Source organism: Rhamphochromis longiceps, linkage group LG3 (assembly GCF_057381845.1).
Source record: "Rhamphochromis longiceps isolate RC_006_pf linkage group LG3, R_longiceps_female_GT1.1, whole genome shotgun sequence".
In the NCBI taxonomy this organism is placed as follows: Eukaryota; Metazoa; Chordata; class Actinopteri; order Cichliformes; family Cichlidae; genus Rhamphochromis; species Rhamphochromis longiceps.
The window spans coordinates 67,596,586-67,623,612 of record NC_140559.1 but is presented as its reverse complement, the minus strand read 5'-3'; the positions used below and the strand labels follow the sequence as shown (position 1 = coordinate 67,623,612).

At 45.4% G+C, this 27,027-nt stretch overlaps 2 protein-coding genes across 7 annotated transcripts; one reads left to right on the top strand and one right to left on the bottom strand.

The window, feature by feature from the left end:
• Positions 1 to 281: 281 nt before the first annotated feature.
• Positions 282 to 10,932, bottom strand: LOC146676498 (uncharacterized). 4 transcript variants are annotated; one of them, XM_085400759.1, is made up of 8 exons: positions 10,501 to 10,719; positions 5,917 to 9,242; positions 4,962 to 5,132; positions 4,485 to 4,715; positions 2,980 to 3,029; positions 2,843 to 2,898; positions 2,462 to 2,764; positions 282 to 2,168 (listed from the first exon to the last, which is right to left on the bottom strand). In XM_085400759.1, exons 2-8 carry the CDS (start codon positions 9,085 to 9,087, stop codon positions 2,152 to 2,154), a joined length of 3,999 nt encoding a protein of 1,332 aa, XP_085256885.1. In that variant the 5' UTR covers positions 9,088 to 9,242; positions 10,501 to 10,719; the 3' UTR covers positions 282 to 2,151. The 4 variants fall into 4 exon arrangements, with proteins under 4 accessions (XP_085256885.1, XP_085256883.1, XP_085256882.1 ...); XM_085400757.1 differs by lacking the exon at positions 10,501 to 10,719 and adding an exon at positions 10,746 to 10,932 and having other exon boundaries at positions 4,485 to 5,132; XM_085400756.1 differs by having other exon boundaries at positions 4,485 to 5,132.
• Positions 10,933 to 11,557: 625 nt separating this feature from the next.
• On the top strand, positions 11,558 to 23,577 carry zfta (zinc finger translocation associated). 3 transcript variants are annotated; one of them, XM_085400764.1, is made up of 5 exons: positions 11,558 to 12,052; positions 14,322 to 14,831; positions 15,639 to 15,998; positions 19,993 to 20,451; positions 22,226 to 23,577. In XM_085400764.1, exons 1-5 carry the CDS (start codon positions 11,929 to 11,931, stop codon positions 22,711 to 22,713), a joined length of 1,941 nt encoding a protein of 646 aa, XP_085256890.1. In that variant the 5' UTR covers positions 11,558 to 11,928; the 3' UTR covers positions 22,714 to 23,577. The 3 variants fall into 3 exon arrangements, with proteins under 3 accessions (XP_085256890.1, XP_085256888.1, XP_085256889.1); XM_085400762.1 differs by having other exon boundaries at positions 11,563 to 12,052; positions 14,319 to 14,831; XM_085400763.1 differs by having other exon boundaries at positions 11,564 to 12,052; positions 14,319 to 14,831; positions 15,642 to 15,998.
• Positions 23,578 to 27,027: the final 3,450 nt, after the last annotated feature.

The window sequence follows — 27,027 nt, the reverse complement described above, 5'->3', positions numbered from 1 at the left end:
CAACTTTGAGTTTGCACTGCACACACAAAATTCACCCACAGCTGCCCATCACAGACCCAGGCTGGAGCCACAGTGCACACTTCGGGTGTAAGCTGCCCTACTGGTGCAAGTGCAGCTTCAGTGGATTCAATAAAAACGATACGGTCAATGTGCAAAGCAGGAATTTCTGTGCTTATTAATGTGAAATTCTTAATATTTCTGATCATAATACCACACAAGTGACACAACTGCACTGGAGAAAACCGAGTTTAACAAAAAAGACAAAGGATTCGAATGACAGTAGAAAAAGTTTATTACTGAAAAGGCATTTAAACATTCCCTTTTTAAACTGGCAGACAATCGCGTCTGATTTTCATGAGTGATCTGATCACCACAAGCTCTTTCCACTGCGTTGTGGCTGCACAGACAGTATTCACCTCAGCTTTGTGCTCAAATACAAGAATATTTCAGTGTTGTAGTCTTCATGAAAACCATAGAAAAATCATTGAAAAGCATTCCAGAGCACTTCATCCATTTACTACTTAAGTAGGAAAGCCTTGGATTGATAACATTCACAAATGAAATTCTTTTCTAACACGGAGCTTTCTACAGATATGAATAATGCATTATCAACGATCACTTGCGTAAGAGGAGATTCAATAAATAACAAGGCTGCTCCAAATATTGTGGAACGGCACAGAAAAAGTCACATTTGGCATGTCATATATTAGTCTATTTACAGTGCTGCAGGAGATTTTCGCAGAGGTGACAAACTGTCCCTAAGAAAGTTGTCTCGGTACAAAAAGTTGCCCCCGGAGGAACACGTAAGGATGTGATGCAGTAGCAAATTGCAGCTCAGTTCCAGATGCCCCATTCAGTGCTTGAGAAACTATCAAGGCTCTAGAGCAGACTAACCTGAATACAAGCCTGCAGGAAAATCTGCACACTAGCAGATTCTGTCAGCTTCCAAATAGTAGAAAATGTTGTGCTGATGCTGTTTTTCTACAGCTGACTGATCCCAGGGTTAAATATTAACGTATTGTATAATTAACTATAAATGTCACATTGACAAAAGCCATGGATTGTATCCCACGGCTGCTATCAGTGAACAGGTAGTGTGTCTCTGCACAACTGCAGTGACCCAGTCCTCCAATACAAACGTATTCAGCAAGTGTTCCTCAGTCCGGTGCATTCAGCCCCAGTTTGTGCTCTCAGCAGCTCAGCCAGCAGGTTGCACCTTTTACTTTCCAGGAGTTTTCAGGAACTTTAAACAATCAATAATATTCTTTAGATTTGGTGCTAAAACACTTCCCACTGTGGAATTCACAGCCTGGACACTGGTGCTAGTTTCATGACTGAGCTGAGCTTCTTCTGAGCTACTCATTCTTTTACCCCCATACCACCTATTATCCCGTTTTTCCTTGGAATACCTAAAGTGTTTTCCCAGAATGCTGAAATGTTCACCCCTGCAGAAAATCCACCAAGGCAGAGCAGAGAGGAATGTACAAACTGGCCATGAGTATGCTCCAGCTGGAAAACACAGGTTATATTTTATTATGGCGCCCACAGAGGTCATGTGATCAAAGAAGATATTTGTGCAAGTCTGTGATTGGATCAATAAATTAAGACCAAAAAGCTCAGTGGCCTAATAAACTGATATGTCCAGAATGCCATTAGCTTAGCCTTCCCGGAGTGAAGATTTCCCAAATGTAGTAATGTTTCACTCCAACACTCATCTCAAGGTGCTGTGTTGTAAGAAGCAACAATATTATAGAGAAGTGCAATGATCCCCTCTGAGCAGCAAGAGTGGGGAGGAAGAGCTCCTTTTGAACAGGAGGAAACTTCTGGGAGAAGCAGGAGCAACCGTTTGCTGCAGCTGATTGGTGGTGAGAGAAAAAAGGAGCACAAAAAACAAACACAACAGGAGAAGGACTGACAGCAAATCTCGGATGAAGCAGCTTCAGTATAAAAATGTCCTCACTGCCTTTGATAAACATACACAACCCTGGTAGGAAATGAGGTAAAGCTGCTTTAGGGCCTTCTTTTCCAAGGTGTCTTCCTGCAGAGGTAAACACACTGATAAGAAATAAAATACACGAGAGAAAGGGGGTGGGGTTTGTTTCTCCTGGTCCATGGTCTTCAGCTGCCTCCTGCAGCCGTCTCTTCAGCTCTTCAGTTCTTGTGTGGTTCTGCAAAAGAAGTCAGACAGCGTTGTTATCTGCAGAGAAATGGCTTAGCCTTTGATTGAATTGTTTCACACTGATCGGTGCAGTCAGGCGAGTTTGCACCATCATTGTATATAACTGCTGAGCCAGTGTTGCTACCATTACATTATATGAATATATGAGCCGATTAAAGGATAAACCTCATTGGGGATCAGTCGTACAGATGAGGCTAACAGATGCTCTTCTGCAGCTACTTTTAACTCTGCTGTGTTGCAAAGTCAGGTGACTTAACTACGTGATCCGAGCTCATACTGTACCTGCCACAGGTCTGCTGTGCTGCTGCAGCTGGCTGCTGAAGAAGCGTTCCCGCCGCGACACCTGCTCATCCCAGGCCTCCCGTATTTGCTCTTTCTCGCCGGGCTCCAAGGTTAGGGTGTGCGGGTGGGCCTCGTCAATGTGGGCCTTCACTCCCTCTAGGCTGTGGGAATATTGCAGTTCCCCACACACCATGCACACCAGCAGCTGGTTGAGTGGGTCATAGTCCATGAGGTAGCGGCTCCTCCAGACAGCATCGGAAACAGAATCGTCCTCACTTTCAGCGAACAGCAGCTCTGACTCATCTGAGAAGGCAGAGTTTGTTTTTGGCTACTTTCACCATTTTATGTGCATTCGTTCAAGTTCACAGTGACATACTTTACCTTCGATTGGGGCTGTGTAATCCGAGTATGTGAAGGATGCCGAGTCCACTGAAGAGCTGTGAAGGGAGATTTTTGTGTGTTATCCTGAATGCTGATGATGCTGATATCAAAAGAAAGCGAGCAAAGAAATCTCTCACCTCATTAGATGTTCTGACTCCTCAGAAGAGTTCACCCACTGACCAGGTTCCTAAAGATATTAGACAAAGAGTGAAAAACTAAAGCACAGGCCACGTGCAGTGTTTTTACGTGCTTTCATGAGCTCCCTGAAACAAGGTGAACCTAGACACAAGTCAGACTGGAGAGATGCTTAAACAGAGGTCCTGTAGTTTTGTCACTTTGACATTATTTTGTGTATTTTGTAGTTTCTTTCTGGTGCTTTTGTGTCTTTTAGGTCACCTGATTTACTTACAAACAAAGGCTTTGGCAAAGAACAGGGGCACGAGTGCACCATTTAGTAATCTGTTCCTTTTCTACTGGAGTACTAAAGTACTCCTCTGTTTCTGTATCACTGAGAGATCAGTCCTGGGAATGAGGGTATCAGGGTTGTGACAGAAAACCTGCGTTAGTGTCTGACCGATTTTTTTAAGCCTTATTTATGTGGGGAACATACTTGTTGTTGCTGAAAGGACCCGCTTCAATTTTTAAATTAATTAATTATAAGTGTGAGAATTTTAAAATCTACTGGGAACCAACGTAAAGAGAAAGATACTGGTGGTGGACAGTGGTACCCCTCACTCTCCTGGTAGATACAACTATGATACGAATTTCAAAATCCAATGTGACTTCAGAAGATTTTCAGAAAACTTGACCTCTGATGTCTGACGGTGAGGTTGAGGTCATGAGATTTGAACTCATTGAAGGGTTTTAGCAGACACACCTATCAAATCAATTTGAAAGTTCTATGTCGTTTTGTTCTCGAGGCTGTGAGCTTGCTTGCTAGAGCCTGCTACGAGTCTGACTGCAGCATTTTGTAATTGTTTGGAGGCATGACAAAGATGATTTGTCTAAACTGGTAAAAGGGCATCACAACATGTGCAACGACACTAACACAAGAACAATTTGCTCTAGTTCAAAGAACGAGGCTCGCATTTTAGAAATGTTCCTTAAAAGAAAGTAAAAGGAACGTGAGGTACACTTTATATGTGAGTCAAAGTTCAGCGAGGAATCAAATACTTCACCGAGATTACGAACGCTGGTCTTTGAAGACGAACAAAAGAAATCAATCACGTGACTGAATGTTAAATGTATTTCAAGTGGAGCTGTAATCATGGCCTCAGTCACTAATCCGGGATAAACAGCCAACCAGGGTGGGCAGCCTATTTGGCTGGTGAGGCTTAAAAGATGGCATAAAAAGGATAAGAAATGCCAAAAAAAGACAGAATGATAAAAGGGAAACATCAGTGGACCCAGGATTGAACCTTGTGGAACCCCTCGAGTTAATCAAGCAGTGTAAGAGGAGAACTAGCACACGCTAACCAAGAAAGTCCTTCCAGATAAATAAGAAGAAAACCAGAAATGCCAGCTAAACCTTGAGCCTATTAAGTATAATATAAATGTCAGTAGTATGTAATATGAATACAATAATCATTACATGCCAGTAAGCTAAAAAAACAAGCTGTTTATGTAACTGTGCAACTCTCACCTCTGTCTGTAGACCCAGGGGAGGCAGCCTAGTCTTCCAGCTGTTGAAGCTTTGGGTGATTCCCTTCTCCCGAACTGCCTTCCTGGCTCTCTGCTCCTTCTTTTTTATCCTCCAGTACTCCCGCTTCCTCCTCAGAAAGTCCTGCTCACTTTCCCCTGGGATGGGCTTTGGAGGAACCATGGTGCTCACTGGTGCCAGCTGGATGGAGGATTGTTTCTTGTGTGGGGGACTCTGAAGGTGAGCAGAGGGGATTTTTAACGGACTTTGACCAAGGGGTTCAATGAGGTGCATGTCAGTACTGGACAGTGGTTTGTCTGGTGGCTTCGCAGCGGTGAGGGCGGGAGCTGAGTCTACATCAGTGCTTCTAGATGCTTGTGAAAGCTGTAGAGATTCAGAAACTCCTGCACAGCTGGATACAGCATGTGAAGGCCCAAGTTTGACGCTGCTGTACTCATTGCTGGTGATAGGCAGTCTGACCTGGAGCGTGCACGCTGACTGTTGAGCATTAGATGTTGTTTGGCTAACAACCAGAACGGTGGGGATGCTGGTCACTGAGTCCAGAGGAGAGACAGGTGGTTTGGGCTGCAGGGCTCGTTTTGCTGGAGGACTCGCCCCTTTAAGACTGTTGATAATAACGAGCCCCGGGGTCTGAAAGAAGAAAATATGACATGAACAAACGGCTTTTCAGAAACTGAGGCAGAGTTTGCTCCTAGCTTTAATGGGCCCCCTTCAGATGAACTCCACTTTGTTTTTCCTGTTCAAATACCATATGCCTGAGAATTGCAGCGATTCAAGCTTCAGCTGGACTGAGTCAAGTCTGAACTGAGTCGACTGCAGAAACCACTTTTATATACATAGAGAAATTTAGGTATGTGAAAAATGCACTCTTTACATGGAGGGCCCCTCTTTTACATAGACACTATGTGCACATGCTGCTAAATACTCAATAGCTTTCATTCATTTAAGTGATGCTTGGGTTTTCTGCCCATTGCACGAGCTAAATACAAAGTTAGGCTGCACTAGTCGGAAATGGTTCATCTGGTAGCACGCGGCAGATTTCAGTGGCCTTAGTCAAGCTTGTCACCTTTGCAATCATCAAATGGAACTCTGTATGCAGATAAAAGGAGGAAGAAAATCAAATGCAGTCTTCTTTACTTTGAGTGTTGAATTTCTGCCACGCTCAGATCCTGAACACAACACGAAAATCTAGGCTTCAAAAGGTAGAAATGCTACATGGGTCAGAGCTAGCACTCATTTTTCAAAAACAGTCACATGTGAAGATGAATCTGATGATGATGCACAGCTGACATCAGGGGCAACCAGCGGGACACAACATACTATCAAATATGATCAATATTAGCTATTAGCTACACACCAAAGCACTGAAACTTCACCTCTTGCAGAAAAAGAGCTCGAGTGCTGCTCGTGTTACCTGAATGCTTCTGGGGAAGAGCCCGCTGCTGCACTCCCCCTCGCCGTCTTTCTGCCTGGCCTTTAACTTGGCCCTCTGCTGCCTCTTCATCAGCTTCCAGTACTCCCTCTTCCTCTGCAAGCTGGTCAAGCCGCTCTGCTCCGTCACCACGCTGTTGTACCTCCGCTTTGATTCGGGGCAGATGTTCTGCTCTTGTGCCTGATGCTGTTCCTGCTGTTCCTGCTGTGGTTGCAGGTTATCCAGCGTCACGGCTGTGATGTGATGCAGCTTTGGTGGCTCTGGAGAGCAGCAGGTTTTATAGCCGGCTTTTTTAGCGCAAAGTCTCTGGGTTCTGCGTGGTGCTTCCATGGAGGTGTTTACTATGTAGTTCAAAGGGGTCTGGGATGAGTGCTCACTGGTATGATGCACACCTAGCTCACTGGAAGCAGGAAGAGGTGGAACTGTCTCACTCACCTGCGATGGGTTCTTGAGTTGAGGGCTTTGTAAACTGGCCTTTGCAGAGACCTTGCTGTCTAGCTCCCAGCTTTTTATCTGCAGAGTGAGGTCAGCAGCAATAGGAGCCGTGTCATCCCTTTCAAAGGACAGCTGAGATAAATTTGGCTTCATGTCTTGCTGTGAAACCTCTTCTATCGTCTCCATTTTAATAGAGTTCTGCTCACTTTTACATTCTGTCACTGTGCTAAGAGATTCTTCCAGGAGCTTCTTCATGGAGGCCACAGCTAGCAGAGTGGCAGTTTGGCTGTCTGCGCTCAGACATGGGTCAGACTCCAGCTGGGGTGCTGGAGGTGGGGAAATAGGGGGTTTGATATCTGGACAGATGGCTTGTTCTGGTGGAGAATTGAGGTCAGCTGCTGGCATGGAGTCACTCTCCTGTTTCATTTCATTTGCACGAGGCAGAAAAAGCACGCTGTTGTTGGAAAGAGGAGGTGCAGTTGCTGTAGTGTCGGTGAGATTTCTAATCTGAGGCACAGTGATCAGCGTCCCCTGCTTCTGAGGCTTCCTCCTTTGTGAGGCTGCACCGGCCCTAGCATGTAAAACACCCTGTCTCAGTCGGACAGCTCGAGCTGCTCTCTGCTCACGCTTCTTTATCCTCCAGTACTCCCTCTTCTTTGCCATCCTCTCCTCCTCCGTCAGCCCCGCATCCAGAGACAGGGCTGACAGCGACGGCGCTCTGCTCGAGATGGTCATTTTCATAACACAACTGCTAACGTTTGAACCTGCTGAATTTTGAGGGCTCTGTGGATGAGTAAGTGTGAGCTGACCCACAGTTTGGATAGCTGATGAGTGCAAATTAGGAACGGTTGTGCTTTTGAGGTGAGTCTGTGGTCTAACTGCGAGCAGTCGCGGCAGTTTGTTGGCTAGCTGTCCAGGAGCAGAGACTTTCACCTGAGCTGAGCAAAGAGGAGGGGGAGCCGGGTTTATCCTGATGGGAGCAACACTTCTCAGTTTAGCGTCAGGCTGACGCTGTTGTTGTGCCAAAGGAGTGTTTGTAGAAACTACACAAAGCTCTACTTGGCTTTTGTCTTCTGCTATGCTGTGACATGCAGAACTGTGAGGGATGTTAGCAGTCAGCGTCCCGTCCTCTTTGATGAATCCTCCGATGGTCTCTGGGCTGTGAGTGAGGGCACTTCCGGTTGACTGCGCCAGCACTCTAGTCTTCCTCATCTCCTCGAGGATCTTCTGGTAACGTTTCACCCTCCTCATCAAAGAATCTCTCTCTTTCAACCGAACCTTTACCTCCATGGACAGCTTAGCTCGCTGTTCGCGCTTTTTGATCCGCCAGTACTCTCTCCGTTTAGCTATTATCTGCTCGGGCGTGTCGTCGGGGTTGATTTTGGGCATATTTCTGGTACCAAAAGCTGAGGGCAGCATTGGGGATTTACACCGTAGACTTCTGTGGTTCATTAAGTTTCTCTGTGCTTCGATGAACCTTTGTCTAGGCGTTTTATATCTCGCGATACCCCGGGTAACACCGCCAAGATGACCGTAACTTGGAACCTTTCCCTGAGAGTCTACTGGTTTTTTCACAGATGGAACATCAGATGTTTGCAGAGCAGTTACAACTACAGTTGCTGTCCCACTTTGCAGTTTATTGTTTTCACTTTTGGCTGATGTAAGTGATGTTTTGACCCGTGTATGACACTGCTTCTGGCTTGCTCCTCTCAAAAGTGACTCTGATGGAAGAACTATGCTTCCCACGTGTCTGGTTTTTGGCGCCGTTAGCCTCTGAAACGTCATCTCTGCACCCTGTGTCCTCTCTCTGGCTTTAGCTAACCTAGCTGCAAGCTTTGCTCGCTGCTCTCGCTTTTTGATCCGCCACTGTTCCCGACGCTTGGCTGCTCTTTCCTCGTCGGACTCCAGAGAAGCTCGTGCATTGCCAACACCTTTAGCCCTCTGTGTGGTGACCAAGGCACGCTTTGTTCCACTCTGAGGTGTTGAGATGGCTCTTTTGCTCTCTGCTTTAGTGGAAGTGGGGCCGCATGGAGAGGACACCAGAACGAGACCTGTGGGTAAGACTTTGGGCTGAGTGGGTAATACAACCGGTGCCTTATGTTGGTTTCTGGGGACTGATGCACCCTGCATAGACACACGTGGCTGAGGTGCTGTTTTACTGGAGCTGCCATTGGTTATTCTGGTCACTCTGACTGGAGGCACTGAGGATACGGTGTTCAGCTGAGTTCCACTGGACACGGGTGAGGAAACGGTTGCGTCCCTTGCTGTCTGACGTTTACCTGCGGCTGCGTTGCCGCTGGCTGATTTGGCAGAGATAGAACACGACGCTGGCAACTGAGGCAGACGCTTGTTGAGCTTTACTGTCTGGAGCCACTTCTCCTTTTGGCTGTCAGTGGTTTCACGTGACCCCTCCCCCAGAGCATTTCCGTGCTTTGACACAGAATTGTATGAATTATCATTACTCTGCAGAGGAGGTGACGAAGCACCTGATGACTGGGCCAGAGTGGAAGCCTCTTCTGCTGGGGCATTTAGCTGCTTCCCTCCCTGGCTGCTGCTGCTGTGTTTGTGCCTTTCCCTCTCCTCTGACACACGGGCCCGCTGCTCTCGCTTCTTGTTTCTCCAGTACTCTCGCTTTAGGGCGAGCGTGGCATCATCATACTCCGAGGCCGGCCGGTAACGGTGGGACGTTGAGCCACCTTTACCTTTTGCAGTTGGCATCCTGTTGCCAGGCTAGACAGCCCATCGGTTCTCATCCAACAGCAGTGATTGGCCTTGGTAGCCCCTCAGTCCAGGATCCTAACTGTCATTATCAGCATCATCATGTTTCTGAGCACCTCTTATGCTCTCCGACATCACATTGGTGTGCAGATATCCTGAGGAACAGAAAACAGTCTTTGCATTAAAATGTGATGAAAATAAGCTAAAGACTAGTTAATACTTTGTAATAAACATTAAGCAACAGCAAAACGAACACAAGTTGAAGTCACTTGGATGAGTGACGAAACGTTTCCGATGAACAGAATGAAGACCTTTATGGGATTTCCTTACCTGGATGATCGAGCATGCATCAAGACAATATTTTTCCACTTTTTAAAACACAATGTGTAGCACCTACTGTTGCTCTACATTTCAAACTGAGGTTTGCAATTGCCGTTTTAAAGAGTATATAAGCAGGCAGGTGTGGTGGCCATAGTTAGGTTTGGAAATAACTCCCGGAAACAGCAGTGCTGCACACTGAGGTCCTGCTTCAGGATCTCTGCTCGTAGCAGTGATTGGAGCCATGGGAATTACAACATGCTCACTGATCAGTAATGCAACAACAAGCACAACAACATTAACAAGTGCTGTATATAAAACACAATAATCCCCTTCAATTGCACAAAGTAATGATAATATTAGCGAGGATTGAAGAGTCAAATAGTTATTTACAAAAATGTAACAATTTATACGTTTTATTTCCACCAAATAAGTTCAACCAAAGTCATTTTATCTGTTTAACTCACATGTGTGTGCCTCATGATGAAATGAAAGTACACGGAGTACACGGAGTAAGGTGGTCTCAGTGGAGCACTGACGTACTCTAAGATCTGTAGCACTCACTCCAGCAGGATTTCGTGCACCAGTCAGGAGACAATAAATACGTGCACGACGCCCACCTCATCTGTCACAACATCTGTGCAGAATCCCGCGTGAAACGCGAGTTTCAGTGTAAGATTGAGAGATAACTATGAAATAAATGAAATTGTCGTCGTGTGTGGGAGTGCTTCGGCTCCAGAAAGCAGGAAGAAAACAGCGAGTCGCTGTCCCTTTAAAGCTGTCTCTCTCTATCACAAAGTCTATCTGCCATTTTTCTTTATTCTCAGTGTGTTTCAGTCAAACGCCACCAGGCCACTCAGCCGAACAACCTACAGCAAAACACGCAGGGCGGCCGTGGAAAAGCGGTCGCACTAGAGCGGAAATGGTGCCTGGATCGTTGTGTCTCTCAGCGGCACAATGGACAACATTTTCCTGCTCTGGTCCTCGCGGACTGGCGCCTGTCTGCGCGTGAAAGCCGCGAGGACAGGCGCAGATTCGAGCCGCAAAGCCGCGCGCCCGGAAGCACGAGCGACAGAAAACATGCACGTCCGTTACCTTTTAGCGGCACTTAACTTTCCGGGACACTTTGGGGGCGGTTTTGCACAGATATTCTGCCAGGACACTGCAGCTACTTTCCGCCAGTCGTGCTCAGGCTGCCTTGACAACGCTGAAAAGTACCAGGATGTGGGATGCTCGCTGTGTGTGTGTGTGTCTGTGTACATAGAGACAGTAGTGTGCAACGCCCCCTCCTTTCTACGCCACATCCATTCACTGGGTCGCATTAAAAGGATTTTACAAACCTGTCACGAGTCCCCCTGTCTGTCTGTCTGTCTCTTCCAAAGAGAGCCGAGTGGTGCCGGGACACGGAGGCCCCGCACAGCTGTTCCCTACTGGAATAGCTGCACAAAGGTCCATTGATTTATTGTCTTTTTCTACACATGACCCGAATTCATGTGCACACGCTTCAAGCAGGGATCCACTTTTCTACACAACGACCAAATGAGCATGAGGGAGGGGCTGACGGACAAACAACGTTAGGGCGCTGGGGGCCACGGCCCGGTTCCTTTAACGTGGATCCGGTTTGAAAAAACTACATTGACGTCACAGCAAGACTATAGCTAGGGACTGGATACATGAATTAAACGTGTGTAAATCTTTGCGATCCAAAGGTGTGAGTTCAGTAGCTGAAACATTCTTCATTTTAATAGCATTAACATGAGTTTAAGACTGTTTACGACTGAGGCCATCAAAGTTAGTGTATCAGAGGTTTCAGTCCGACTATGTCAACTCAGACAAGTTTACTAATCGAGAAGGAAGTCATGAACACATGTGCGTTTCGGTCTCTGCGCCGCTGAACATCTGCACAGATGTGTGTGACACATGAAAACAGCGCGTGCTGCCCCGGTACAAAGCAGGAGCTGCTGAGGGGCCCCGACTCACCGCCTCGTGGTTAACCGGCGCTCTGCCTTCATGTCGCGGCTGTGGGACAGCAGCAGCAGCAGCAGCAGCTTACCGGTATTAGCGCCTGCTGCTCCCTCTGCCCCCCGGGGTGGGTGTGCATCGTCGTAGCTGCTACTGTCTCTTTAAATTTACCCAGGAGCCCCTTAAGGAGCCCCAGGGGCCCCTAGTCCGGCTCCCCACCCTGAAGACAAGCAAGAGCCTAAAAATTCATGAGTAGAGGCCTGAGCCGAGGCGCCTCCACCGAGCACCGCGGAGCAGCGGCCCTTTTCGCCGGTGGATTTATGATTGTGTGCTTGCATGAAAAGTTAACTTGGCTCCCGTGCGGGGCGCGTGGGGGGACCGCGGAGAGCACGGGCTCCTCGGCGGTGGGCTCGTTATAGAGCGCCTGGCAGATGCGTGTCGAACGCTGCGGAGCGGCGAGAACGTGTTGTTGTTGTCAGGGTGACATGCCCCACGACGGCGACACGACCCACTGAACGAAGCACCGCCAACCACGACTAAAGCGAGAGCAGCGATCCAGTGATGGAAGAGAAAGGAGCGGGGCAGGGGCAGCCCGTGAAGCTCCGCTGTGCCTATCAGCCGGAGCTGCTCTCATTAATGACAAGCGGGCGGGAGGAAACCACGCAGGAGGAGAGCGAGTTAGTAGGTAAAGAGCAAAAAAACACATCTAGTGTTAATTTTCTTGTTTTTGTTCCAACGCTAAGTGGGTCTGCGTGGCTGTCAGATATACAGCCATTATCAGGCAGCCAGTTAATCCGTGTCAGGGACAAAGCCATGGAGCAGCATGGCCCCTCCGTCTCTGTGGCTCCTATAAACAAAGGCTCAACTGCACGCAGGCAGCCAGGCGAAGCGCACACTGCTGACACCTAGTGGACAGCGGAGGTACAGGCCGTCTCAGACCTGTCATCGAGCGGAATAAACGCTGATCAGATAAAAAGGCAGGGTTATCCTTTCACGTGAGGTGCGAGCTGACCGCAGGAATCTCCGTAAGCAAGTTGTGCTTGATTACCAAATGACAGCAGCGTGACTTTCTCTGGAAGTTTAAAGCTCAAGCTGTGAGGAACTGAAAGGCTAGCCTGAAAGACATGCCTACCAATGTTAGGCCTAACATGATATCTCTGCTGCTTTCTCTCATGTACTCGTTTGGGTTTTTGTAAAAATTGGATCATTTAAACACACTATTTAAATGTTACCCATCCTCAGTGAGATAGAAATAGACCTGTGTGGACAGCCTTTACCTTCATAACTTCATATAACTGGGAACTAGAGTGTTTTGCTCCAAGCCTGCTGATGTTCAGGTGTATATAGTTTTTATTGGTCTCTGTCAGCTACAGGGATTTGTTTTTGAGTGAGCCAGTGCAACGCATGGAGTCAGACTACTGATTATTTGTTGGACGTGTGATTATTATTGAGTGTGCAGTCTGAAAGAGAGACTGCAAAGTCGTGCTATGGGAGAACGTAACTAGGCAGCATCATATGCTAGTCTATAGGGTGACTTTAAGGTTTATTTATTTATATAGCACATTTTAAAACAACAGGGTTGATCAAAGTGCTTAACAATCGGCAAAAATCCAGTGAGACACTAAAAGGCAATGCAAGGGAAAAAATGAAGAGGAGGAAGCCAGTGAACGTAGAGCCAAGGATTGAATGGTGGGAGGTGAAGAAGTCTAAAAGAAGATTTTTGACCAGATGATTTAACACAATCTTGGAGAATGAGAGGATGATGCCTGAGGACTGAGACGGCTGGTGTTGTGAGTTGGTGCTATATTAGTTGACTTGAGGAATAGAGAAGTGTGCTCCTCAATTTAATTTTGAATATAAATGAAAATTGAAATTAAATTTAGCAGCAGCTTCAACAATTTGATGGGGTATTCACTCTGACGGGCAGGCGGGCCATGTAGACACCCAAGTTTGTGCGTGCAGTAACTCAAGAACAAAGTGGTGTGGGAGCTTCAAATTGATGCCATGGGTATCAGATAGGTGGCCTCACGATGCTTTGGTACACAGGAGCTGTACACACTGTAAGATGCTCAGGTAGCTGCAGAACAAGCACAAGTGATCAGCCCCCCCCGCACTGACAGCTGGTGTGAAGTCTTTTTGCTGCGCTGCTGTGTTTGGTTTGTTCTTCACATTATGGGGAAACATCTCCACTTTGAGCTTATCTGACTAATCAACATTATTTCAGAAGTCTTGGTTTGTTCAGATGCAGCTTTACAAACCCAATGGCACCATGTTCTTTACGCAAGAAGAGCCTCTCTCCTGCTAACTGAGGCCCGAAGGGCTGCATGATCTGAACCTGAGCTGAATTTACTGGGACATCCTGCAAAGATTGTAGCATTGTGTTAACACACACCTGAATCAGCAGCCTGCCAAACACTTCTGCTTTTACAGATGATGCTCATCTGTAAACTGAACTGTATTTTTCATGCGTTAGCCACTTGCGGCCCACATCACCCCTACTTCTACATGGACGTGAAGAAATCGAAGGCAATTTGGCCCTCGAAGTGACTTTTTTGTTAGGGAGGATTTGTTTGTTGCTAAGTGCAATGTTCAAATACGTTCTTTAAAAAGCAAAAACTGATTTAATATGAAGGCCACATGAGCAGAGAGCATGTCGGATTGGCTGATGTGTCACTTTGATTTTGTTAAATACGAACAAAATTGCGTTTATGTCAAGTTTTGTCTTGTTATACAATATTTTAAATTTCAAAAAACAAACAAAACACGACATTTTTTGAAATATTTGTGGGTGTTTTCTTGTTTTGTGCTTGTTTTGTGGCCTCACATGAGATGACAGTGGCAGCAGTGGCCCACAGCTTAAGTCTGAGATCTCTGCTTTAGCAACATGAAGACACTGCTTCAGTTTGAAACCTGCTGCTCTGATCTGTACTCTGTCTTGTTCTTGTCTGAAGAAGACGGTCTTGCCAATGGCCATGGAGAGGTGGAATCAGAGAGCGGTGTGGTCACGCCTGTCAGGTCACCAAGCACCAGCTACTGGAGCATCACAGAGAGCCCAGATCACCCCCTCCTCCTCTCCCTGGCCCCGGGGCCCTCTGGAGCCAAACCCAGGGTGCAGAGAGCCTCGCGTCCAGGCCTGAGCCGGATTCCAGGCCGTGACCACCGCCGGTACTACCACGAGTACTGGCGCAGCGAGTACCTGATGGACTTTGACCCCCAGAGGCACGGCATGATCTGCATGGTGTGCGGTAGTTCATTGGCCACTCTGAAGCTCAGCACTATCAAGAGGCACATCAGACAGAAGCACCCAGACTCCCTGCTGTGGAGCGCTGCTGACAAAGAGGTGATCCGCTCGGGGTGGGAGAGCCACCTGAGTTTGGGGGGAGGGCAGAAGTTATACAGCCCTGCTTCGGCACCCTCACTCCAGGGCGAAGAGGACACTAGGCACTCAGGTCACCAGACTGGAGGTGGGTTGGTTTAAGTAGACGATTTTCTCACACTCAGTATGAACTCATACTGTGAGGAGGAACCGATGATGTAATGTTTGATTGGATTGGACTGTTTGAAGGTAGTCCATGTTGCTTATTTAATATTACAGAGAGGTAGCACTCTTTCTTGCCTGACAAAAATAACATGAATAATCACTCACACACACCAGTGAAAATGGAGCTGCTATCCCATAATGCTTGGAAAAGCAAACAGGAGAAGCTGAAGCACTGAGCCTGTGACGTGCATGGTGGACAAAGTGAAAGCTGGGATCAAGCACTTCATACAGCATGCAGTTTTCACCCACTCGCTCAAGCACTTTTTCTACATTAGTGCCTTTTATCTCACACTCACACACATTCACACACAACTCTGGGTTAGTGCCAAAGCATATTTGGCATGGAGACCAGGGATGGAACGACCGACCTTCTGATTAGCAGATGACCTCCTCCACCTCCTGAGCTGCAGCCGCCCCGTGTGCTCACAGTAGGTGGCAGAAAAGTGCAGATTGTGGCAGATATTACTTTATGTAAAAACAATGGATTTAACATTGTGATGATAGGGAAGTTTCCCAAATGTAAAACTCTCCCAGATTCAGAAAAAGAGTTTAAAAAACAAACAAACAAAAAGGCAATTTGAAGACATCTATAATAACCATGGTGTAATCACATAAATTGGAATGAAGATGTAAACACCTGACGTTACCTGTCTGCTGGAAGCAAAGCTAGTACAGAGCCATAAAGCTAAAAAGTTGATTTGTCGTCATGCTGTTTTGTCTCTACTATAAGCAGAAACTGCAGACCCTGTGACAGCCCAGGAGCAAACGCAGCAGCCCATCAGCCTGACTCCCTGCTCTGTGGAGGGTGAAGCCCCGCAGCCTAAAGAAGAGGAGCAGTACCTGCCCGAGCCGTCAGCGCAGATCTTGGAACGCTATCTGAACGACTCGCTGCATGCCTGGTTCCGTCAGGAGTTCTTGATGGAGTACGAGTCTCATGCCGGTCGGCTGCTGTGCATGGTGTGTGGAGCGGTGCTGCCCTCGCTTCACCTGGACCACATAAAGAGCCACCTGCTGGACACCCACCCTAACTCACTGGTGTACAGCTCTGAGGAGAAACACTGCATCCTTCAGGCCTGGACTCAGACTCACGGTAAGAAGTGCGACACCTCACACGCCCACCAGCAAAACGCAGTGTTGGTATTAAGGAAATGGTTTGTGCAAGTGAAACCAGTAGGAGGTACTGTAGCCACAGATTAACATAAGATCGTAATGTCACCCTGTGGTCCTTTTACACGTTCATCATCTTCTCTTTTCCGTCTCTGTGCTGTGATGTGTTCATGGTTCACATCCATAAAGCTGCAGTTTGGATCCAGTGTGTCTGTTAGCTAAGTGTACAGTGTTCACTGTATTTAGCAGTGGATAAACCCTGTAATGTGTTTGGCTCTCAGAGCGTGTGAATCAGCAATACCCCAGCTCAGTTCATCTTCAGACTCCACAGCACTGACATTAGAAAGACAGGTCGGGAGGGTAAGATGACTCATTCTTTAGTGTTGGTGGAGAGAGATGGACACAAACTGGAAATTTGAAATTTTATATGTAATTTTCAGATTCAAGCCTAACTTGTTTGAGTCAGATGGTTGCGCTGGTGCAGAGCAGGCTGGGATCGTCATGGTCAGTAAAAGGTTACCAGAGATTATCATGGTGGTTGGATTCAAACACCAGGTTCCACCTTTCATAAGGTCCTATACTGTCTAAGACAGGGGTGTCCAACTCCTGGCCTCGGGGGCCGGTGTCCTGCAGGTTTTATGTGTGTCCTTGATTAAACACAGATGATTTAAATGGCTAAATGACCTCCTCAACATGTCTTGAAGTTCTCCAGAGGCCTGATAATGAACCAATCATGTGATTCAGGTGTGTTTGACCCAGGGTGAGATCTAAAAGCTGCAGGACACTCGAGGCCTGGAGTTGGACACCCCTGATCTAGGAGCTCAAAATCAGTCATGATAGCTTTGGTGACATCCACAGAGACCACGAATGTCCGAGTCAGCCTGAACACAACTGGGATCAGCAACAGAAACGATTGTTTGATGAATATTCTCAAACCAGATCTTCCTTCCAAATTCACCTTTGACCCCTGTCAGTAGTCTGCGGTGATCATTGAACAGAAGTTCGATGAGACAGTGACAAAGACAAAAGGCCAACATGTTAGACATGATTTAGTCTGGCACCATCTACACTTTTATGTAGACATTTATGTAACTTAACCTGACACACCTGTTACCTGCTGAACTCTTTACTGTGATGGAGGCTGTGCCAGGTCAGATTAACAACAGCTGCTGTCAGAGTTTTGATGAGAGGTTAACAGGAACCGGAGTCTGTTTGTTGCTTCAGTCGTTCTCACAGAGCAGCTGGATGTGTGAGAGTGAATGGATGTTTCTCTACAGTGAGAGAGATGCATTTAAATGTGCAGGAGGAAGAGCAGCAGTGACTTCATCAGTTACTTCTCACAGCAGCATCAGTATGGACACTTTAACCTGTCACATGTCACACTACTATCAAGAAACTAAACAATTTAAACTGAAACAGGAATAACTCCCATCAAAACTAATGATAAAAGTGCAGCGATGGTGCTGATGGAGGCCAGAGTCAGAGACCCAGCTCTCCACCTTTTCTGGCCTTATATCTATCTCATGCACAACAACGACACATCGGACGTGACCTCTCTAAAGATGATGGCACGGTATGTCACTTGATTTCTCACAGACCGTGACACTGTGTGGCTCTCTGTCCTTCCTCTCTGAATGAAGCTGTGGGGATGTGACCTACACTAATTTTTCCAGTTATTGCAATTCAAGTCATTCAGGTCCAGTGAACAGCTTGAAATGGTACAAAGTGTTGAACTGCCAGAGGTTAAAAAAGGTAACGTTACCAAAACCAGTAAAATAATGTACATTTCAGACTGGTACAAAAAGGCCTTTTTCAGGGACAACATGGGCTAACAGTTTAAAGCTGCTCTGCAGCAGTGCAGAAGCTGCTTTCAAGCATAACAGTGGTTATAGTGAGCAAGTCTCAGCTTGAACTGTGAAGAGAAGACTTCGAGCTGCAGGTAGAACGCCAGACGTCAGAATAAGACAAAGAGGTATTATGGACTAAATAATCAAAGCTTGAAATCTTCGGTTCGTCACGCAGGAGCTTTGTACACTGTCGAGTGGGTGAAAGCTCCACAGTGTGTGGCATCAACTGTCAAACATGCCAGAACTACCTTAGGAACAAAGAACAAGAAAAAAAAAAAAGAAAGAGTAGTTGTCAAACAGCTAACAGATCATCTGCAGAGGAATGGTTTATTTGAAGAGTTTCAGTCAGGTTTCAGAGCTCATCACAGCACAGAAACAGCTTTAGTGAAGGTTACAAATGATCTTCTTATGGCCTCTGACAGTGGACTCATCTCTGTGCTTGTCCTGCTAGACCTCAGTGCAGCGTTCGATACTGTTGACCATAATATCCTATTAGAGCGATTAGAACATGCTGTAGGTATTACAGGTACTGCACTCCAGTGGTTTGTATCATATCTATCTAAATATATCTATCTGTGCATGTAAATGGAGAGTCCTCTTCACACACTGAGGTTAATTATGGAGTTCCACAGGGTTCAGTGCTAGGACCAATTCTGTTTACATTATACATGCTTCCCTTAGGCAGCATCATTAGAAGACATAGCATACATTTTCACTGCTATGCAGATGACACCCAGCTCTATCTGTCCATGAAGCCAGATAACACACACCAATTAGTTAAACTGCAGGAATGTCTTAAAGACATAAAGACCTGGATGGCCGCTAACTTTCTGCTTCTTAATTCAGATCAAACTGAGGTTATTGTACTCGGCCCTGAAAATCTTAGAAATATGGTATCTAACCAGATTCTTACTCTGGATGGCATTACCTTGGCCTCCAGTTACACTGTGAGGAACCTTGGAGTCATTTTTGACCAGGACATGTCCTTCAACGCACATATTAAACAAATATGTAAGACTGCTTTCTTCCATTTGCGCAACATCTCTAAAATTAGAAATATCCTGTCTCAGAGTGACGCTGAAAAACTAGTTCATGCATTTATTACTTCCAGGCTGGACGACTGTAATTCATTATTATCAGGAAGTCCAAAAAACTCGCTGAAAAGCCTTCAGCTAATCCAAAATGCTGCAGCAAGAGTCCTGACAGGGACTAGAAAGAGAGAGCAGATTTCTCCTGTTTTGGCTTCCCTTCATTGGCTTCCTGTTAAATCCAGAATTGAATTCAAAATCCTGCTCCTCACATACAAGGTGTTAAATAATCAGGCCCCATCTTATCTTAATGACCTTGTAGTACCATATCACCCTATTAGAGCACTTCGCTCTCGCTCTGCAGGCCTACTTGTTGTTCCTCGAGTATTTAAAAGTAGAATGGGAGGCAGAGCCTTCAGTTTTCAGGCCCCTCTTCTGTGGAACCAGCTTCCAGTTTGGATTCAGGAGACAGACACTATCTCTACTTTCAAGATTAGGCTTCAAACTTTCCTTTTTGCTAAAGCATATAGTTAGGGCTGGACCAGGTGACCCTGAATCCTCCCTTAGTTATGCTGCAATAGACGTAGGCTAGTAAAAAAAAAAAAAAAAAGGAACAAAGAACAAGATGGTGAGCTTGAAAACACAGCACAGCCTCCAGACTTAAACCCCATCGAGCTGGTTTGGGATGAACTGGACAGAAGAGTGAAAGCAAAGCAGCCTACATGGTCCACATTTATGGGAACTTCTGCTACAGATATGGGAGAAGATTTGATTTCTGTTGTAGACAGAAGCCACGACTGTGTTCAGCTGTTTTACCGGCAAAAGGAGGGAACTTTGATGAGTCAAAGGTTTAGAAAACATTTTGGTCTGTAAGATGATTCAATGATTTCTTTTTTAACTCCAATTACTTATTTGTGCTATGCTTTGATTTCAGTGCAATGAGACATTAAACTGCACAATTTGCTATTAAAAAAACTGGAAAATTGGGTTGTTCTGAATGTCTGAATGACTCACAGCTATCATTTGAACACTGATGTAGCCACAGTGGGACTGAAACAAACGGATTAATATTAGAAATGTTGTATGTTTCTGTGCCCTGTAGCAGAAGAAGCGGAGCACTCAAACAAATCAGAGACCAACACCAAAGATGGCGCTGTGGGACTCTTCTCTGAGGACGTGGAAACCATCCAGATCAACACTGACGTGTACACGGAGGGCGACGGCACTTTCACTCAGGACACTTGTCTTATTGGTGAGGACGGCGGTGTCGGAGTTCCCCAGCAGGGTCTGCAGCCCTTCCGGCAGCCTAAGAAGAGGAGGCTACACGGGGGCGACCCGTGGCGGCTGCGTCTGGACTATCTGGTGGCCTACGGGCCTCAAGGCCACGGCATGTTCTGTATGGTGTGTTCTCAGGTCCTGCATGAAACCAAGGTTAGCAGCTTCCGCCGCCACATCCAGGAATGTCACCCGGAGACCACAACCCTGAGCCGACAGGAAAGGGAAGCCATGGCTGCAGCCTGGACCAAAGATTACCCCAGTGAAGGCATGCAGATCCAAGATGGTGAGAAGCTTTCAGCACTGATACACATCTCTGTAAAGCTGTAAACTTGTTAGTAGTAGTTTTCAACAATATTAGGCCTTTTTAGAAAGTTTGGTGGTTTTGTACTTTTCATGTTTTATAAGTCAGCTTTGTCAGCTGCTGCTGACATCCACAGTCAGTGGAACACAACACATTCCCACTCACAGAGGCTCTAAAGCACCTGACTGCTGTGTTAAGAGTTGTTTGTGTTTGGCTGGTCTTTTTAGCATCCTCACTTAGCCTGAGAAAACAGACATTTGTACATATACCGTATTTTCCGCACTATAAGGCGCACTTTAAGCGCACTCCTTTAATTTTCTCAAATATCGACAGTGCGCCTTACGTATGAATTCTGGGTGTGCTTACTGACCTCGAACCGATTTTATGTGGTACACGGTGCTCAAAAATCTGTCAAAAATGTTTTAGTGCGACTTTGCTAGTCAGGAGCCTCTTGGAGTAATCTGGGTCCTAAACTCCGTCCACTTCAGGTCCCAAAGTCAAACGAACACTGCAGCATCACTGAGAGTTAAAAACTGTCTAAATTTTTTCATCTTTAATAAAATGATCAGCGTTGCTGCTTTACCAGGTGTATCAATTAAGTTTAACATCCAGGCATCCATGAAAACACAATTTATTAAATGTAACGGAGTTCATTTAATAAATTCAGAAATCTCTCAGTTCTGACTGAGAGATTTCTGAAAGAATTAAAACGTACAGCTCTGCTATCACCTCCAACATAAATGAAGACAGAAAACTAAACAGCAGTGATGTTTGCAGGGTTACTGAAGTTGGGCTAGCTGGTATATAATGATGTGCTACGTGATCACCAGCGACACAGCTATGCTACCATAAGACAAACACAGTGAAGCTGGAGGATGAACGCTAACACTTTTCCACTCGATAAAAGTTAACGTGAGGTTAGGGACAAATGCAATCGCATGGCAGGATGCTGTAAACGCACCAAACTTCAGCAGGAGAACAACTGAGATAATCCATCCACAATACGAGGTTAGTCATTAATATACTGCAACAACATGGGAATAGAGCAGCTGCCAGAGAATTCAGCATTAATGAATCAATGATATGAAAGCAAGAAGAATGAGTTGAGTAAAGTTTGACTTATCTAACTGTTTTGTTTCGCTTAGTGTGCCTTATAATCTGGTGCGCTTTATAATCCGAAAAATACGTAAATCTCAGCATTTGCAATTCTCTATAGAGTCCAGCCGAAACTGACATTTCACAGCTGATACAGTCAGTAAAAGATTCCACAAGAATGGTAGTGTAGCGAGTAAGTTAGCTAATGTAGCAGATAAATCTGTTAAACAACGGAAGCTTTGTCAGGAACATTGTTCTGTTTGGGTTTTATTGAAAAATGAAGATGATAGTTTGCTTGCTTATTAACTATTTCTAACCTTACTGACCACTCAAAGCACTTTAGACTACAAGTCACAGTTTAACCATACATTCATTCAGTTTAAAGTGTACAAATTAATCTGATTCACATGCAGGCACAGGGAGAATTTATGGGGTCCTGGCTCGGTCAATCCAGGTGGGAGTGCTAATCGCATAGCGTGTATTAACATAGCTTGTTTGCAACTTACCGTGAAGACGCCACTTGAGTCAGCACTGTGGGTGGTTAGAAAGGCTGGAAAAGTGCTATCAGGTGCAACAAGCAAAGACACTAGCGTGTGACTTGATTTTGTGGTGGAACTAGGCAAGAATCTGGCATCCCCTCCCCCTTATTTTTTTCCCACAGAAATCAACCCCAGTGAAGTTGATGTCCTCAGTACCGCAGGAGAGACAAATGAAGACGCCTCCCCTGATGTCAAAATACCCAGCAAACTGGTGATAAAGGAGGAAGCTGTGGGCGAAGCCAAGGGCAAATCAAAGGATAGCAGCGCTGCAAACACACCCCGTCATGGTCATTACCCCGGCAAGGACCAGAGGAGGAACTACCAGGTGCGCTGGCGGACGGATTACTTGATGGATTACGACTGTAGGAGGCACGGGCTGATCTGCATGGTGTGTGGAGCCACTCTGGCCACACTGAAGGTCAGCACTATTAAAAGGCATGTTCAGCAGGTCCACCCTCACTCGCTGTATTTCAGCGCAGTGGAAAAGCAGCAGGCCCTGCAGAGCTACAACCAGACTGCCCTGCATTTCATCCATTCTGATGACTGCTTTTCACCCCGGGACCACGGACATACTGAGCTGGCCCCCACTTCAGCACACTTGGACACTTAAGAAGGGCTTCTGTCTGTTGCTCCTTACATGACTTCAGAAACAGCCCTCCTTGTTCTCTTGAAGGGAAATTCAGGTATTTGTAATTTGTAAAAGACTGCAATTTCCCTTTAAGTCGGCATCTGGGAGTACTGCTGTGGCTAAAGGACAATAACGGGTGCCACATGGGAATTGACAACAATACAAATATCGCGCAGCCTAAAACAAAATCAAAGTGCAGCCTCTCATTTGAAACTAAAGCTTTTTTGCACATCGCCTGTTTTACCTGAGGACCTCACAAGATTTGGGGAAATTATTGCTTTAGATGTACAAAATGTATGTTTTGCTTATGTATTTATTTCCTAGCTTTGTATCTGTTGGTACTTTAAATATAAATCAACATGAACCCAAGTGGGTGGTCCTCTGGCGCAATCGGATAATATCTCTGAATCTGCGGACACAAACTGTAGAGTAACGCTAAGATACTTTTAAAAAGTAATTTATAGAAAAATGAGATGGGGCTCATGCTATCGGTCCAGTCACATTCACTGCTAATGTGGCTAACATTGAACATAGATGGATCTTCTTTTTGTTGGGGGGACATTCGCTTTTCACATCCCAAGAATTGATGCAGTGTTCTCTTTGGCAGCCAACAACAAAACATTTCTGCTTTGCTTCTAGCTAGCTGCTAGCAGCTAGCTGCATGTGAATTTATTCTGCTCCTTAGCCTTTTTGGGCGTACCAAACTAGCTGCTAATGTGCTAATAAGCCTGTTTTGTTCAAAGTAGATGGGGTCCCCAGGTACAGGCGCATACAGAGCAGCATTTATGATGGCGACATTTAACAGCCAAGCCTACTAGTTATGTTTATGTCAGAATCATATCAATGCATGGACTTAATATTTTGTGAAGTTTGACCAAGGCAAGATATTAGCCGTGTTGCACCTGCAGCTTTCAGCTGCAACTGCTCCTCTGGAGAATAAAGTGCCCCACAAAAGAACTGAAAGTAATGGGACAGTTATGTCTTTGATAACCTTTTGCCTAATTATTTAGCTTGCTAACTGGCAGGTAGCAGTTTCCTACCAGCTAACGTAGCGGCACTGTTACGTTTGATGTTCTGATTCCTGTCCTCCAAAAAGGAAAGCTTTACTGAACGCTGAATGCTTTGATCTTAGTGTAAACACAACAAAGATTTCCAGTGTAAACATCCCAAAATGGCAACAAACTCCTCAAATTCCACTTTGAGGTCACCAGGGCCACCCTCTTCCTGGGCTAGCTAGCACGCAGACAGAATTAGCAGTTCATGTTGTGCGTCTCATGCGGGCTGGTTCAGGAAAAACAGAAGTAACTTTCTGGTCTGAATCAATGTAAATGTGGAAGATTTAAACACGGATACTCGTTCACAGGAGACATGTTTGGTTTGTCAGAGGAGGAAAAGGTCAGGCAAGCTCGGAGAGGACTTCTAGTACCGATGCCCTATTTTGCATTTCTAAAGAAAGGCATTCAGTTATGCAATAAAATATAATAACTTATCGATCCTACGCTTGATCTCGCCACAAAGTTTCATGATGCTCGGAAGTGCTCGCTAACAGACAAAAGGGGTGAGCAAGTTGCTGACTGAGTGAGTGGAAATGAGCCATTGGTTTCCCTGCTGCAAGTCAAAATGTTTGTTCCTTTGATACCCAACGAGTATCTGGACTTTAGCACTTATGGCACAGTGAACTCCTGGAAATGTGGCATTGTGGGGGCCTGAGTCTTCTCTCAGGAAGTAAGAAACAGAGTGCTCAGTGAGGCGAACAAGAAAACTGAGTAAAATTTAAGACAACTCAGCACTTTGTCCCCTAAAATGTACTAAACCCCAAATGTCCTTGTGTGCATCCAATAGAATTAAACTATGTTTGGTGTTATTGCTGAAGACAATGAATGGCAGCGTGCAGTCACTGGGTTCACATCACTCCAGTCTATTTAATCTCTTGTTTACAGAGGAGGCCCTCTTCTCACTTATCCTCAGCATTTGGCATCAACATCAGCCTGAATCGTTTTGTTAGCTAAAAGCTGTACAAAAATATGTAAATATGAATGATTATTTCTTTATATGAGCACTTTGATGCAGCCTGGTTTCTACAGTCTCTGTTTGTAATTATATCCAGTTTTTCTACCTTATTCCAAACAGCGTCATTTTTCAACACTTGGAGCGAAGCTCGTTGAACTTCTGCCTTCACTTTGAATCCCTCGCTTCAGCTCTGGTACCGCTTCATATTTTTCGTTCACTGTACAAAGTTTATGCAACGAAGAAAACTGAAGATTAATTATTTGGAAAAGAAAAGTCTGCCATAACCAGTTCTTCACCTGGAAATTGTACCTCAGGGATTTTGTTTTCATCGACAGCCCTTTCACATAATCGTTCTCACCTTGTAGGCTGTCGATGTACTGATGGAAGAGTCAGGATTGGTTGTACAGGTGGGAGAAATATGAGAACCTGGGCCACTGAAAACAGAAGTCTAAAAATGTTACTTTTTTATTGTATTTTTAAGAAGTTGTGCTTTCACAAAAAGTTGGATTTTAAGGGGGAAAAGTCATGTTTTAAGAAATAGTCACAATAGAATGTCATAGAATTTTACAATTGTGAGCAAAGAGCATATATGATCAGTTTATTAGGTACACTCTGCTAGTGCTGGGTTGCACTCTTACATCATCCAGCCGCTGCAAACAGTCTTCAGAGATTTGCACGGTTTGCAGATTCGACTGCTGCCCCACAGTGGACGCTGTGGAGTGAACTCAAGAAAGCAGTCTGAGGTGATTTGAGCTTTGTGGCACGGTGTGATAACCTGCACCATCAGAAGACGATTAAACCAGGTCAGCAGCAGTACCCAGGAAGGCTGTGGTGTGTAAACGATGCTCAGTTGGTACTTAGGGAAGAGAACACCTACACTTTAACACCGGCACACAGAGCCTGGACCACTGCTGCAGGCCACGGCGGGTCCATGTGTTGAAATTCGGACACTATCATCTGAATATTGTAGTAGAAATGACTCATCAGGGTGTTTTGGCAAACTTCTGTCGTCCGGTTTTGGTGAGTCCGAGTGAACTGTAGCCTGCTGTACTTGCTGAGCAGCCCCTGGTCTAGTCTGCTGCTGCTGCTGCTAACGTGTCCTGTGTTTTCTCCTTTTTCAGACCGTTCTCTGTAAACGTAGACACGGTCGTGGAGGAAAAAGTCTTATGATTGGCTGTAAATGAGCAGTCAAACAGGTGTACCAAATGAAGTGGTCAGCGAGTGTATGTTTATTCTGACATATTCTACACCTAAAGCAGAGAATATGACTTCATTCTCAAAAACAACTTGTGAAACCATGACGATATTCTGCGTTTCCCCTTTACACGCTGCAGCGTCTGTGGTCAGCGGCTCCATTCCTGACTCACTTTCTACAAATGATTTCATTCGTTTGCATTAGAGCAGGTCTAACCATGGCTCTAATAACGTTTTGACACAGCACTTATATTTTAAAATGAGGTGAGTTGCAGTGAAACTCATTTAAGTGAGACATGATGCACTTGATTGGATGTGTGTTTACTGTGTTTGTGGGGGGAGGAGCTCCTCCTCCTTTATGTTCTCATCACCTTTCATCTGTAAATGATCAACATATGCATTCTCTCCTCTGTGGTCTTTGAATAAATACTCATTACCACGAGTCTGTCTGTGGGGTGTCTGTACTACTCTATATCTGTGCACAGTTAAGCTCAAATAACGGACACTTGAAATGTGGTTTGAAACACCAGAAGCATCAAAAATGAGCTGAAAGAGTCCAGCTTTGGACCAGCACACAAGTTCCCTCACAATCAGCTCATTGTTTGTATAATAGTTTTAGATTTAATGAAGGCGTGAAGCATTTCACCATCATATTATTATTAATACTGTCCAACGTACAAGCATGCACGACATCTGGTGTTTTTTAATCAGATTACATTTTCCTCTGGGATGAATAAAGTATTCTGATTCTCAAATCATTGTTTCCAGTTTTTCTCGTAACCTTGGCCGTTCAACAGCTCAATTCAGGGCTGAAAAACACATTTAATCTCAACCAAATCAAATTTACACCTTGTACCTCTGTTTCTTTTCTTTATTAGGATGTGTTATGATTGAAACCTCTCCCACTAATTATAGTTTTGAATATTGAATCATACAAACAGGAGACACGGTCAGTCATTTGAAAGTTATCAGAGTTGTGAATATTAACGTTTAGTAAATAATCTCCTGGGTGGTCATGAAGAGTTCAATGAATGTATAAAGTAAAACATATTCAGTATAAGTACCGTGTTGTTCTTTTGGTCGCTGCTCAAA